The 15778-nt window shown below is 39.6% G+C and overlaps 1 protein-coding gene across 2 annotated transcripts in view; it reads right to left on the reverse strand.

Moving 5' to 3' along the window:
- Nucleotides 1-3654: 3654 nt before the first annotated feature.
- PDS5A (PDS5 cohesin associated factor A) overlaps nucleotides 3655-15778 on the reverse strand; it is a 78957-nt gene continuing 66833 nt past the window's right edge. The window contains exons 29-34 of one of the 2 annotated variants that reach the window (XM_085577800.1): nucleotides 15175-15237; nucleotides 10534-10676; nucleotides 9421-9526; nucleotides 6623-6975; nucleotides 5416-5566; nucleotides 3655-4852 (exon numbers count right to left, since the gene is read on the reverse strand). In XM_085577800.1, the coding sequence (XP_085433926.1) occupies nucleotides 4817-4852; nucleotides 5416-5566; nucleotides 6623-6975; nucleotides 9421-9526; nucleotides 10534-10676; nucleotides 15175-15237 (852 nt within the window). In that variant the 3' untranslated portion in view covers nucleotides 3655-4816. The remainder of the gene's footprint in view (nucleotides 4853-5415; nucleotides 5567-6622; nucleotides 6976-9420; nucleotides 9527-10533; nucleotides 10677-15174; nucleotides 15238-15778) is intronic. The other variant, XM_021533194.4, reaches the window with a different exon arrangement.

Consider the following 15778-nt stretch of genomic DNA (forward strand, 5'->3'; position numbering starts at 1 on the left):
TACATGAATTACAAATTGGCTTGGATAACTCTTGTGCTCCCAGTGAAAATCAGATGCCTCCTCATGGCTGGATGTCTCCTCACCAAGCAACACAAGACTCACCTGCACAATCCACTTGTGTTGTCCATGGAGGTCTCAGTTCTGCTGACCATGGATAGAGCTGCACAGTTGGTGATGACTCCACCAGGTTCAAAGTTGAATGGCTCCTGAGTAATTTCTTGCCAAAGCTGAAGGGGTCACCATGAGCCTGACTTCCTCCTGTTGCCCAGCCACTGCAGGCCAAGAGTCCTGGTAAAAGGGCTTTCCCTAGGTGGAGAGAAGATGCTCTGCTGCAAGTCAGAATGGTCTTTCCAATAGGTGAACAGGAGGATCTGTTCCAATGGTATGACTCCCTTTGCCTGATGTGACACCAGGGCTCCCAGGAACAGGCTCCCAACATCCCCTAGCACGTGTGATGCTGACCCAGCCGGGTTGCAGAGATGCTCCTGCCAACTGCCCAGTACTGTGGCTGCGCCTTTGGTTTTTCAGCCTGAGTGAGCAGGAGGTCTGAACTGCAACAAGCCTTTGGCTGTGGTCCCACTCCTCTCTTTAAAAGCAGGTGCACATGCCAAAAACTTGCTCATCTCCTTTCAGACAGCAAAAAATAGGGCTGGGAAGCTCCCCCAAGACACAGATGTTCCCATTCTGAATCTAAAGTATACTAGGGAGTGATTTGTGGAAGCAGTCATCCAGTGGGTCACCACACTGACTTGGTGCTAAGGAATCTCTGATGGGAGTACTGGATCATTCACCTGCTTTGGAGTCTCATTTCAAAATAAGAAATAACAGGACATCCTGGATCCACTCTCCTGACTCGGGCTGTGCATCTAGGAAAGGACAGGTTGTCAGCAATCACTTCCAAGTTCTGCTTCTGAGGAAGTTCTATCTTGTTTTCTGTCTTTTGAGGAACTGAGGTAAATCAATCTACAGAATGTGTGGATTAAAAACTCTTCAGGAATGGAAGCTACTTTTAGTCTTTGAAATTTAAGGGTATTTTGTAGTATTGTCTGAGCTTCCTTCTAGCCATCTGAATACTCGGGGTACTCATCGGCGCAATGATTCCCTCCTGTCAGAAATTCAAGCAGGGGAAGCCTTCAAGGGACACAAGTCCTGCTGCTGTACAGGACTTTGCTCTCCCTGCTTGTGAGCCTTGCTGCTCCCTGTGCAAATCTGCTCCCGCACCCAGATACAGCGCCCTGGGCTGAGACCAGCCACTCTGTGACTAATGCTTGGTTATCAGCTCAGTGCACCTGCAGCCAGGCTGGCAAGCAGACTTCACAGCCCAGCTTCCTTAGTTTGGGCTATTTCTCTGAGTACCAATTTGCGATTTGATTTTCAGGCACAAACAGAACTATTACTGCTGATAAAGACAATAACAAAACACACAGGCAAGAGAAGTAGGACCCACATGGATGATTTCTTTAAGAAGCAAGTTTCCTGTGTATTGCAAATGTTTGGTGATCCCAAATCTTTCTTTATCTTTAGAGGAAACAGTTCAGCTGTTACAGCCCCATCAGTTAACTTGACATTCAAGAGCCAGTCTGATGCTGAACTTGGTCCAACAATGTGAGCCAAATATCTACCAGCTCGAAGCACATTTTAGATAACATTTTGTTATTTATCAGTTCTAAAACTTACAGGGCTTTGTCAGCATATGCAGAAAAGGTTTGTAGTGCGTGTTATTTCTCCTGTTTAAGTTCGCTCTAGACAACATTATCTTTTGTATCCAAAACAACTACTCAGATTTAGTTTTGTTGAGTGGAGAGGTTTAATTTAGTACATTACAAAGCATGTTCTCAGAACAGCTTTCCTGTCTTACTGTGATGAAAGCCATGCAGTCCAGGCATCAGAAGAAAAACCAGAAAAAAACAGAAATAAATGCATATCTGCTAAGAAATACAGCCAGACTTTTATAAAGATGGGAACTTAAAAGATGCTAAGAACTTAGCTCTACCTGTGTAACTGAATGTGAAAGCTCAGCACCTTTAAATCCTACACTGGCGAAAAGCCATAAAGACTGGGTTTTATCAGGCTTCCTATTAATTGCACATTAAAAAAGAAATCTGAGCATTAGTTTCCTTATTATAATGGGAGAATCCCCACTTGTACAAACAATATTTGAAAACTGATAGATGGCCAAGCCACATGCACACCCCACCCCCCCTTTTCTTTGAAATACTTTGCCTTCAATTCCAGAGTTTTATATTAATTATTCTTTAATAAATCTTCATTTTAAGGCCTCAGCAGCACTGGCAATGCATCTGTGTGTCTGTGTAAGGGCGGTGCTGTGCTCTCTGCCCCTGGCCTGGGCTGCAGCTCTGGCAGGCAGTGCCCAGCCCCACGGCTGCCCCGAGGGCACCAGCAAGGGGACGGGGCAGGCAGGGACTCTGTGCACAGCCCTGGATGGGCAAGTTCTGAAAGAGCTACTGGGGCCACCTTTCTAGTAGGTCTTGTAAGCTGCATTCTGGCTCAGCCTATTCTGCCCAGCATAATTTGCTACATGAATGTACCGACTCTATTGATAATCAGCATATAAAAATAACTCAAATGTCCACATTAAAAAAAAAAAACAACAAACAAACAGGAAAAACCTCAACATAATTCCATCTGGAGAAAGACAATTGAAAGCCATGCTCTGAGCATGGCAGTGAACCTCCAGAAACCTCTTCTAATCTATAGCATTCTATGATGATTCAAAGAGTAATGTGCCATTGTAACTAATTAAAAATGGACCAAAGAAGATATAAAAGATCCAATAATTACCCACTTGACAAAAAACAAAGCTTTTGGAAATAAATCTGAATTATTTGCAAGATGTGTCAAGTCCAGATTTAAGATTGCTGTTAAAGGCACATCATTAAGCACCAGAACTCATTTCTAAGAAAAAGCAAGTTTTTTTTCAGGTAGCACCAGAAAACTTTGAACTAAAACATTTTAAAATTAGTTTAAACCAAAATACTCTAACTTTCATGAGAGGGAAGTATTTGATCAGAGCACTAAAGAGAAACTGCATTACAATCAGTAAATCCACTTTGTGAAGGTTTTCAGTTTTAGAAATAAAACCCTTGATAGATGTGTAATCGAATTATTTTAAAATCTCTCTGTCAAAAGCATTTCAAATCCTTCAGGTCAAAGCACTGCAGGATGCTTTAGAAAGGGAACTGCACACACTGCTTTATGCACAAAGCCTGTTTTCTTGTTACAGAAGAAAAATAACACATCTACACACTTTCTAAGAGAGACTTAAGTCATGTTGAAGAGCACACAGCTGCACCCTACCCACTTCAGGAGCACAAGCAATCCCTAGTGCCGCCAGTTTCTAGCTCTCCTATATGAATCAAGGGATTTCAAAACAATTTGCAGAAGAGAAATGGGGAACTGAGGCACTGGGAAGCAAAGCAAACTCCTCACTGTCACTCGGCACACCAACCCAACACCCTTCACAGGATAAAGCACTGTAACTTCACCTCAAAAACGTAACTTTTAAACTACATTACTGTCTGCATTACAGCTCCTTTGCTCTGCACAGTACTTCTGTGAATGTCCAAGACCATGTACAGATACAGCAATTAAGTTTTCTGTGAAAGAAAAAAAAGTTAGAAAAAGACTGCCACGTGACACCTAGAAGCGTTTATTTTATGCAACAAACTTAAATATGATCATGTGTACATAAAAGTGTACACTGTATCTATGCTGAACAATGCCAGGAAACATAATATTGATGCAACAATCTTCTAAAATAAACATTAAAAAATGAGCCTGGACAGGAAGACAAAATGCAAAACAGACTTACTTCCAATCAGCACAATGCTTAAAATTGAGAGCAATCCTAAACATTTCCAACTTTCCTTAAAAGCTGCCAAAGTCCAACTATTTTTAAAAACTGATTTTTTTTTTCTTTACATCAATAATAAAAATCTGGTGACAAACATTATAAAATCAAATGCTGGACTGTCTTTACTCCTTTAAAATTTAGAATATTCCAACAGAACCGCAGGAGTAAAAACACTTAAAAGTGATATATGTTTTTATAAAACAAACATCAATATGTACATTTATTGCAAATTATATTAAACTAAAATGGAGGGAAAAATTAAAAAATGAAATGTCTACTTGCGAATTAATAACAAATTTAAGTGATTACTTTCCCACTCTGATAAAAATCAGAAAGCAACATTTATAAAATTGCCACCACATGACTTTTCATAGCAGGGAACTGAAATCTGTACATCTTATTTTTGCAGAAAAGTAGGCAGGCAGAAAGAATTATACATAAAACAGTCTCCAAAAGTAAAGCAAAAAAAAAAAAAAAAATTTTTTTCCCTCTAGTCTTGTTTAAAATCCATTCAGTAGACTTCTACCTTTTCTGTGAAACATGGGAATACCTGGCTCTAGGATCATGAATTTTCAATGTCAGTGTAAGGACCTTCTCTGACTTTCTTTAAAAAAAAATGCAGCATGAAAGTTAATGGTGTAAATACACTTTTAAACTCCAGAATGCAGGAACTGGAACCAAGTGTTAAGCAATTTGCTTAATTATTGACTTTTCATAAAAAAAGTCTCTGGGGAAATAAGTACAGATGCTTTTAGCCTCTTTCTCAAGAGTTTCTGCTTTACATTTCCATTGAGAAGGATTAATTTCATGTGAAAGGGAAGCATAGTTTTCCTTCTGGTTTCAGAGCTGAAAGCTGTGTGTTTTGAAGTAATTTCAGTTCCTGTACAGGAAATTTCTGAATCCTAGTTTTTGCAGAAGCTTGGAGCATGCCTTATTTGGCCTTCATTTCCTCCCTTTTGGAGCAAGTTTTCTTTTTACCTTTTTGAGGAGAGAAAAGGAAATGACAGTTAATTGTAAGGACATGGAAATGACAAGTGATTCTGAGTCAAAATCCTACTAAATATTGTTTAGATTTTAGCTTTTACACTCTTTATACTGTGATTCTTCCAACTCCATCTTGTATCTTCTCAACAATTACATGTTTAATTGAATACAACTGAACTTCCTTATTGTCACAACTTCTTGATAAACTCGAAACTACATAACTTGAATTGTGCATTTTATAATTCCATAACCAAGTAATGTTTTTTCAGCATAAATTTAAAGTTATCCACTGCTTTCAGTGGAACCAGAAATCAAGAACAGTAACTTGATCTAATTAACTATAATTAACAAGGTTTCTAAAAATAGCCCATTTTACTTCAGAATAGGCAGTACTTCAAATGTTTTCCAAATATTTACAGTAACTTGTACATGTCTACTTAAAAGCAAAAAACCCATTAGAGCTTTTTTTACACACAAATTTCTTTGATTTCTTACTGTACAAACTACAATAAAGAAGTAAAAACAGAGAATTGTCCTATATAAGATGCCTGCTACACCTTAAGGAAGCCTCCCTCTGCTATCTCTGTATCCTCAGTATCTTCCTGGCTGCTCCCACAGGCCTTAAAAAGATCCATTGCATTTTGAGAGTATTCTGAACTTGAGTCTATCTCCAACAGTGAATCTCCATCACTTCCAAGCACCTCGCTTCTGAAAAACGTTAACAATGTTTTGGTATTTTGTCCAAGAAACACTTGAGATATTACACATTTTAAAGATGTTATCTGATACAGTAGCATATTAAAGACTATGGACAGTGCTATTTGTTCTTTTGAAGACTTGAAGAAATGTGACATATTAAACAAGCATCGCAAGGCAGTACACTCTTGACAGAACATTTTACTGGTGTATAAAGCTTACTCTGGGAACAAAAGGTAAAACTATTTTTGTTCAAGGTTCTCTGCAAGATCTTCAACTTACAAATCTCCAGAAAGAAACTATTCCAATGATTCTTTCTTTAATTAATTTGTGACTCCTTAGAGCACACTGGTTTGCAGACCTTGTTGCTCTCCCACTTTGGATTCTTTTGCATTAATTATGTACCAGGTCCAGCAAAAAAGCTTCTCATGTTAATGTACATTATGATTTACTTGTACTGTAAACCAGTCAACAAGTTTAAACACTAAAGCAGCCCAGGTTATCATCCAAATGCTGGTTTGTAGTTTACAAAGTTAGAAATGTTAATTTTCAGTTACTTAAAATAGACATTACAGTACTGCTAACATTAAAACATAATGTTAGAATAATACCAGAAAATAGCTACAGTTGGCATTACAAATTTTCCTGTGCATTAAAGACAGTTAGTTTCCAAGCCTTTGCTATCAGTGAAGGGAAGCACAGCAGAGTAGCCAAATGCCCACATGCCTGGCATTAATGAATGCACTGAAACACTATCAACTCTTAGTTCCTTTAGACAGCAATTCTAGTAAGGGGAACCAGAATACATAAAAATAACATTTGGTGAAAACAGGTGAAATTTATCCTGTTCTGACCAAAAAAATTATTTTTTCCAATTCCAGCTGCCCAGGTACTTTGGAAAATAGAATTCAATGTAACATATGGTTGCAACATCTGCTGTGGTTTAGTTGTGCCCTTCTTAACTATGCTAGGTCTGTTATAATTGTAAACTCAGGGTCTGACTTTAGACAGGAAAGAACTCCCCCCCACACACACACACCCCCCATGCATTTAATTATTTATTTTTACCTCTGTAGATCAATCTGTCTCTGTGCTGCTGCTGGCTTTTTTGCTGTGTCTTGCTGTTTTGGTGCTTTGGCATTACCTGCCTCCAAACTCCCTGGACCTTCTTGGTTGGCTGCTGCCCTCTTCCTTCCCCTGACAGGTGGTTTATTTGTTTCCTCGTTTTTTGCACTAGTACCCTGAGGTTCTGGTTTGGTTGGTCGCCCTCTTCTGGTTTTTGCTGCAAGCGATGGGCCTGTTTCTTCTACACTTTTTTCTTCTGCTTTTTGATGAATATTCTCAGTTCCAGATGCTGTTGCTGTTCTTTTTTTCCCACGTTCAGTGCTATTTCCTTGTGTTGTCTGATCAGAATTAATCTCCTAGAAAATAAAAATCATGAATGTGAAGAAAAAAGATTCCCAGAGACAAACCCAAACTGCTACCTCCTTCCATCAGAAACATGAGTTTTTAAAATTCTAAGTTAAGTATTGTGATGAAAACACATCACATGGTCTTAGACTTAGCAGTATGTTTTACTAAATGGGATTTTGGACCTTATCCTTGCAAAAGTATTTTCTACATTGTGTGTAATGTTAGTAATTGCACACAATCTATCTTTTAGTGGTGTGAGAGAGATTACAATAAGAATAATTATCTTTATGAGCTCCTCCCATTATCATTTTTCTGGACAAGGTCCTTTTACTGTCTCTTTGTCAAATGACAAAAGAAAACTGAGGAGCAAAATAATTATTTCAGTACAGGAGTATTTACTATTTACTTCCATACATGCAAAATTTGAGACCAGCATTCAGTAAAGGTGCAGTTTATTGAAGACCTAAGTGCCAGTAAAGAAAAACTCAAGGGAATAAAAAAGTGAGATCACACTAAAAATGAACTTGCTATGTTTGTTAATTCTTCATCATGTCTGAATAGGTATGGCCTACATGCATGTTCATCTCCACACACTGAACAAGGTAATGAAGTGATTGAATACCATGAAAAGGTGTTTGTATATGTGAAACAGAAAGAATTAACAATGTACTTCTCTACACAGAGCAGTGTTCATATGGAATCAAAGAGGAAGTAACTGGATGCTAAGCCTGCATTCAAACACTGACTTCCAAGCCAGCCAGGAGAAGGGATAGAGAAAAGGATACTGAAGAAGTATGGCTGGAATGACTTAGCAATTTCAAACAAACCAATGCCACTATTCTATGTGCTGTATCTGAACCAAGGACTTTTTTTGTTAAATATTCTACTATTATTTCTTATGTGTTCAAATCAGTCAGGCAATCTGTAACCTTCACTATTGTTCCAGAAGCTTCATAGTAGACACTTACAATTGCTATTCATATAAACTTCAGATTCTCTGAAATTTCAACTTCAAGAACCTAGAAAGCATTTTTGAAGATTTACTTTATATGTGCTTTGCCTAATTTTTCTGTATAATTATACAAATACAAAACACTTGCTTATTACTCTGATTTAATCTAATAAAAAGAAATTAAGGAGATATCTAACTTCTTTAAAACGCTAAATCAACTACATATCCCTACATTATTACAAAAATCTATTTTAAATCGCAGAATCATCTAGGTTGGAAGCAATCTTCAAAAACCATCTTGTCAAACATCTTGACAGTGGGGCCTCAGTGATTATCCAGGGCCCTGGCAAGTTCAAGCCATGAACACTGATAATCCACCACTTTTCTGGACAGTCTGTTCCAGTGTTTAAATTTCTCCACAATGTTTTGGGGATTTTTTGTACTTTTTTTCCTGCTTGCATCCAGACAGAATTCCCCCGAAGCAACTTCTAGTAGCCTGCTGTTCTTCCAGCAAGCAGCCTTGAGAATACTTCTTTCCATCAATCTTTTCCATAAATACCTTTTAGATGTTGAAAGACTGATTGATTGTCTCCAAGGCTTCTCTTCTCTAAGCTGAACAAACCCAACACTTCAAACCTTTATTCCCACAATAACTTTTCCATGCCTTAATCATCTTGGTGCCCCCCCTGCAAGGCTTCCTCCAGTTTTTCAGTATCTGCATCAAACTGGGGAGGATACGATACTCCAGGTATGGCCTAATGAATGCCAAATGGAGCGGAATAACCACATCCTTCTATCTGCTGACTACTCAGGACACAGCTTGCTGTCCTCACTGCAGCCAAGGCACACAGCCAGCTCATGCTCTGTTGGTTATCCACTGGGGATGGTCCCCCAGGTCCTTCCAGACAACCTGCACTCCAACCAGGCAGATCCCAGCATGTGGTACAGCTGCTTGAGTTTAATCTATCCCAGGTACAGGACTCAACTGTGTTAAAATTTATGCTATTGTATGTTTTATAAGTTAAAAAATCATTATGATTTACACATGGTGTTCTCTCTTTAATGGAAGGGGGGTGAACCATACAATATATTTTTAAATTAATATTTTAGTTGTGACAAAATTCAAAGTTAGACGTTTATTTCATGCTGTAGGACCACTTGACATCTTCTTGGCAGTAATTTCAGTTGAAGCTACTACTGATGTAAACTTTCATTCTGAGTCCCAGGCTCACCTGTTACTTGTACTGGAAAACGCAGGATAAATGCAGGAATACTTCAGAATTGTAGAGAAGAATGATATCCATTCAAATGAGTGCTGGGTAAAATAAATGGCTATTTTGAAGATGTGGGGTCCTCTGTCAGGCTAGAAAACTGACACAACTATATGAAATGAAACTGGATGTTACCAGTTCCTCAGAGACTACCTGCAGTGCTGTGTACTGAAAAAACCCCCAATGTCAAGCGTATTACAGACATCAGTCCATAAAATCCCTGGACATACCTTGTTTTTCACAGGTTCTGTCTTTGCTGGTGTGACTGAAATAATCCTCACAGGATTTTCATCATTTTCACTGACTCCAGTTTCTGATATATCTGAACTTTGTTCCCTGGGAACATCATGGAAGACGTAATAAAAATATATCAAAAAGAAGAAAAACGTTTTGAATTATTGGGGGTAAAATAAAGGAGGTAAGGGGAATCAATGCAATAGGCTAAATTAGTTTAAAAACAATTGAATTTGCCAGACTCCACACACAGATTTTATTTCCCAGAACTGGGAAAAGGTCTGAAAGGAATTGGCTGGTCATTGAGCCAAATCCCTTACCATAGATACACCACTGTATAATGACTTTTGCAAACTTAGGACCAGAGCTTTAAAACAGGCTGTGTTCTTTTTCCAGATAGAAAGAGCCAGTACTGGAAAATGTAGTGAAGAATAATAAACACCAATAATGCCCCAACTTCACAGAAAACAAAAGAACACAAAAGAAAAAAGTAAGAGTATTACAACTTCTATCATGCACACTTTACAGAATAAATTTTGAACAGTTATACTTCCCTCTGGTCTTATGAAATATAGCAGCTAGAGTTGACTTTCTCTGCTTTCTTTAACCCTTTATTTTAGTCAGGTAATCAATTCCAAACCAAACTGAACAATATGAAAATATGAAAGTATAAACTGTGTCTCCAGATTTACAACAAATTTTAAAACTCCGCATCAATATAAAAATAATATTTGCTAGAAGAAACACTGAGTATTACCATCATATGTTGCATCATTCCACTGAGACCCTGGCTGCTTCAACAAGCTCTTTTTATCATACTTTATCTTACACATATCAGAATATCCAATCTATATCAAAAAAGTTTTTTTGTTTCCAGTCAGAATTAATCTTGATTTATACATCAAAACACCAACCACACAAACAGAACCAAAAAGCAAGTATGGAGATTTTACCTATTGAGAGCTATTACATTTTCTAAAACCACACAAAATAAGGACACTCTTCCAACATTTAGCACACACACCAAATCATCTCCTGTCCTAAAACTTGCAAGCACAGTGAACACCATTAAGTGAAGAGCTGATGAAAGAAATGTTGGACTTCTGTACCTTGATCTGTTTCCTGCAGAAGAGCTCATCAGCTCAGAGTTTACACTGCTTCCAGTCTCTGATCCTGTAGTCCTAATATAAGGTCTCCTTCCAGTTGCAGATAATGGTTTGTTTACTGTACCTAATACACCAGTTGGTTTTGGCTAGAAAAAAAATGTTTATATCTTAAAAAATGCAAACTTCAGATACATATTTAATTTTACAAATATTTGCTTGGGTATTTAAAAACACTTTTCCTGGGCTAACAGTCTTGATCACAATGCCATCAGTTTAGAGCTACTAACCTTGTTTTTACTTCAAAAACCTTGTTTATCCTTTTACTTGTAATTTAAGAGCACTTCATCAACTGCTCTTCTCTCTCTCAATGCTTTGAAGATGTAGCAGCTGGAGAAGTCTCAACAAAAGCCAAAATGTTAGGCAATATTAGAGTTGAGAGTCTCTGGGTTAAGTGTCCTGGGTTGACTGTATGATGCTTTTATCCCCAATCATCTTTCTGTTTATGCTGAATAATAAGATTTGCACCTTTAGGACTTGTTCCAGGAGTGAAGAGGGGGGAAGGAGAAGTGTGCAGTTTGTTTTCAGAAACAACACTCACTCCTCCACATTCCTGCTCCTGAAATGTGTTGTCTGCAGACGGACAGACAGCGAGACAGATCTCTCCTCTGCTTTTAGTTAGTTTTAGCTAGCTGAGGCAAAGAAGTTCCCTGGACTGTGTCTTTTTCCTTTTCTATGGACCTGTTCAAACCTGCTCTGGACTGAACACCAGGAGAGCACCGGCAGCTCGCACCTGTGGCCCACTGGGCCGGGCCTGGGCTGTGGCATTTCCAGCGCCAGAGGGACTGATAAGAGACTGAGCAAGCCCAGCTGCAACCCATGGAGGGAACTTTCTGAGTTTGTCTCTCTTTTTTTGGTTGAGGTTTTATTGTTTAATATTGTTTAGGTTTTTTTGGTTTAATAAACAGTTTTTCCCACTTTTCTCCAAGGAGGTATTTTTTCCCAAACCGGTTGCGGGGAGGGGCCGGTTGAATCTGCTTCCTAGAGGAACCTCTTTGGGGGTTCTCTCCCAAATGTGCCCTGAACCAGGACAGTAAGGATGAATGGGAAAGCAGATAAAGCAGATGTTGTTGTGGGAGTCTACTACTGACCACCCAGCCAGGACGCTACTAGCAATGCATAATTCTACAAGGAATTACAGGACCTTCTGGATCAACTGCCCTTGGCCTTATGGACAACCTTGGCCCTGTATGTGGGGGACAGCAGACTTTGGGTGCTGTAAGACTTTTGGGTGCTCTGAGAATGTGCTTTTGAAGGTACTGTGATCTATGGACGCTGGTCACTTTTTAGCAACCATCTCTTAAAGCACAGGAGCAGGCAATTGCAAAGTGTAAGATGTCAAGCAAGTGAGGCAGAAATTTAACCTGGCTGAGCAGGGATGTTCTTCTGGAACTTAGGCAGAAAACAAGAAGTATACAGTATTTGGAAGCAATGACAGACAACATGGCAACACTACAGAAATGCTGTCTACCATTGCAAGGAGAAAATTCTTGTGGCCAAAGCTTGATTAGACTTCAAGTTGGCCAGCACCATAAAGGTCACAAAAAGGGCTTTTTAAGATATGTCAAAAGCAAAAGGATGATCAGAGATAACATGGGGACGTTACTTGATGAGGCTGGTCACCTCACAAGCAGGAGGGGACAAAGCAGAAATATTTAACTCCATCTTTGCCTCTGTCTTCAATACCAATGATGGGCCCTGGGACCCCCAGACCCCTGTGTTGCAACACTATGTCTAGGGGGAATGATAAACAACCCCAGTTCCCTCAGCTGCTCCTCATAAGACTTGTGGTTCTAGACACTTCACTCATTTTGCTTTCCTTCTTTGGACATGCATTAAACTCAGCTACTCAGTAAATAGAGCAAAAAAATTACTGTATTAAAATAATAATATGCTTAAGTAAATACCATGCAGAATTAGCACTAGGATTATGCAGTCACTGAACATGTGTCCAGTAACAAGCCTTTTCTACAGAGATTGCTGCTTTTTTTGCTAGCCAATGTTTTCCAGCATCTGTAATATCTTTCTCCTGTCTGCTCCATCATAACTTTCACCCACAGGAATTATATTTTCTTCTAGGGAATATCTTAATTTATTAACTTGGCCTCTAAGGAAATGTAAAAATATATGAAGAATGTTGTATGCCATTTATGAAAACTTCCTTGACTGCTCTCCAGGGACAAAATATAAAACTTCCTGTTGCCTACTCAGCCTGAGCACACGGGTCAAGTCATCAGCCACAGCAAGATCTAAAACGTTGTAAGTGCATCAGAGAACCCCAAAGAGATTGTGTTTACTTCTTAATCATATTTATATAATTATATGCAGAAAAGTAATATAAAAATGTAACATATATAAAAATGTAATAGTTAAAACTCAAGCTGGCCACTGCAATGGAAGACAATAAAAAAATTTTACAAATACATTAACAAAAGGAGGGCCAAGGGAAACCTCAATGTTTTACTGGACATGGAGTGGAACATGGTAACCAAGGACAAGGAAAAAGCTGAGGGATTTAATGCCTTGCCTCTTTAACAGAAAGGTCAGTTATACTTGGGTTACCTAGCCCTGAACTGCTAGACAGGGACAGGGAGCAGAACAGATCCCTTGCAATTCAGGAGGAAGTAGCTAGTGGCCTGGTGAGCCACTCTGACACTTCCAAGTCCATGGGGCTGGATGGGATCCCCATGGGTGCTGAGGGAGCTGATGGAAAAGCTCACCAAGCCACTCCATCATTTTTCATCAGTCCTGGCTAATTGGAGAGGTCCCAGATGACTGCAGGTTGGCCACTATGATGCCAATCTACAAGAAAACCAGAAGGAGGATCTAGGAGATCTACAGGGCTGTCAGCCTGATCTTGGCAGCCAGGAAAGTTATGGATGATCTGTTGGTTATCTTGAGTGTGATCACATGGTGTGTACAGGGGAACATGCCTAGCCAGCATGGATTTAGGAAAGATGGGTCCTGCTTGAGCAACTTGATCTCCTTTCATGATCAGATAACCTACCTAGTGGATGAGGAAAGGCTCTGGGATGTAGTCTACCTGGACTTCACTAAAGCTTTTAACGTTGGACAAGCTGGCAGCATGTAGTGTGGACAGTTGCACTCCTCACTGGGTTAAGAGCTGGCTGGGTGGCCAAGGAGTGGTGGTGAAGGGTGCTACATTCAGCAGTGGCCGGTCACTACTGGTGTTCCTAAGGGAGTGTTAGGCCCAGTCCTGTTTAGTACCACTGCTGATGATCTGAACTACAGGACTGAGTGCCCACTTAGTTCACAGATGACACCAAGTGAGTGGCAGCACTCTCTGCTGGAGGGCCAAGGGCTCTGCACAAGGACCTGGACAGGCTGGATCAATTGGCCAAGGCCAGTGCTGTGGTGTTCAACAAGGCCCCCTGCCAGGTCCTTAGGTCACAACAAGCCCAGGCAGTGCTTGAAGAGTGGCTTGAAAGCTGCACAGTGGAAAAGGACCTGGGAGTACTGGCTGAGAGCTGCTGAACATGAGCCAGGGTGTACCCAGGTGGCCAAGGCCAATGGCATCCTGGCCTATGTCAGCAACAGTGTGGCCAGCAGGACCAGGGCAGCGACTGCCCCTCTCTACTCAGCACTGGTAGGCCACACCTTGAATCCTGTTCCCAATTCTCGGTCCCTCACTGTAAGGGCATTGAGGTGCTGGAGTGAGTCCAGAGAAGTGCTATGGAAGTGCTGAAGAGTCTGGAAGAAATCTTATGAAGAGCAGCTGAGGGAGCTGGATGTGTTTAAAACTCTTTACAATGCCTGAAAGGAGGTTGTAGCCAGGTGGGGAGTGGCCTCTTCTCCCAGGCAGCTAAAGACAGAAAAGAGGAAATGGCTACAAGCTGTGCCAGAGGAAGTTGAAAATCAGGAAAAATTCCTTCACTGGAAGGACTGTCAGGCATTGGAACAGACTGGCCAAGGATGTGGTAGAGTCACCATCACTGGAAGTATTGAAGAAATACTCAATATGGCATCTACTGCTGTGGTTAGTTGATACGGTGGTGTTTGGTCAGTGGCTAGAATAAATTATTTTGGAGGTCTTTTCCAACCTTAATGACTCTGTGCTATCTCCTACTGTTGTACCCAACCTGATTCTGCATCATGTTTTGAGAATCCTCTCCCAGAGGTGCTTTGCTTTGCAAATAAAGGATGTTAGAATCACAGAACGTCTCCAGCTGGGACTCTCTGAAATAGATGTCCAAAAGTGCATAGACATTTGCAGCTGAATTTGACAGCCTTAAAAACTATATTAAAAATACTACAACTGAAAATTTAAGATCAGCAATGCTAGTGGTATCACAATTCTCTACATGCATCATAACTTTACGCCAAGCTTACTTCAGTAATAGAAGAAACTGCAATCAAGACCCTCTACCTCAGTGCACAGATTAACAATCTTGGTGTTGTGTACTCATCGGGTATCATGTTCAACAAATTAATTATATGTTGTCAAACAAAAGAGTTACAAATCAATGTACATGAACTCTTAATATAATTTTAAAACTGTAACAGTCCAGAACACTCTAAAAATCACAAGTAATAGTCAAAGACTTGCAACTTGTCAAAATACAGTACCTTTCCTGTCAAAAGAAGAACCCTTGTCTCTTCTGAAATGTAATTCCTGTCATTGCAGAAATCCTGCATAAAAATAAAAATTAGTTTGTATTTGATGTCTCAATCTCATGTCCTTGTTTTTTTTTCTATATACTACACTCAACTAACTACTCAGATGCAATTATCAAGAGTTACACATAATTCACACCATGCAACCTGCTGACCATGAATCAATCTAACAAAAATAGGTCAAACTTGTATTTTGGTGGAGATTTGCAGTGAGCATTACTGAATGATCGTATACCATATCTGAAATTGGGATGAAACTGACAAGAATTTTTTGAAATTATGCAAAATTGCTCTCCCTATTTGTTCACTTGTACATTTTTAATGAAAGTCTTAACAGCGGAAGAGAGGTGCCATTTTCTCTAAACAAGCTGAAAGTTGTTACTTTTGTCACTGAGTATCGGAGTTTACACAGACTGAAATCCTGTAACTGAATAAAGGCACCAGCTCACTGTTACATGGCATCTGCCATTTCACAATTAAATAGAAAACTAATTTTGCTTAAACAGACCCTGGAAAGGCTGTTAATTAACAGCCTAGGGCACTGAAAGATGTCAGC

This window comes from Lonchura striata, chromosome 4, assembly GCF_050655825.1.
Source record: "Lonchura striata isolate lonStrDom1 chromosome 4, ASM5065582v1, whole genome shotgun sequence".
NCBI classification, from domain to species: Eukaryota; Metazoa; Chordata; class Aves; order Passeriformes; family Estrildidae; genus Lonchura; species Lonchura striata.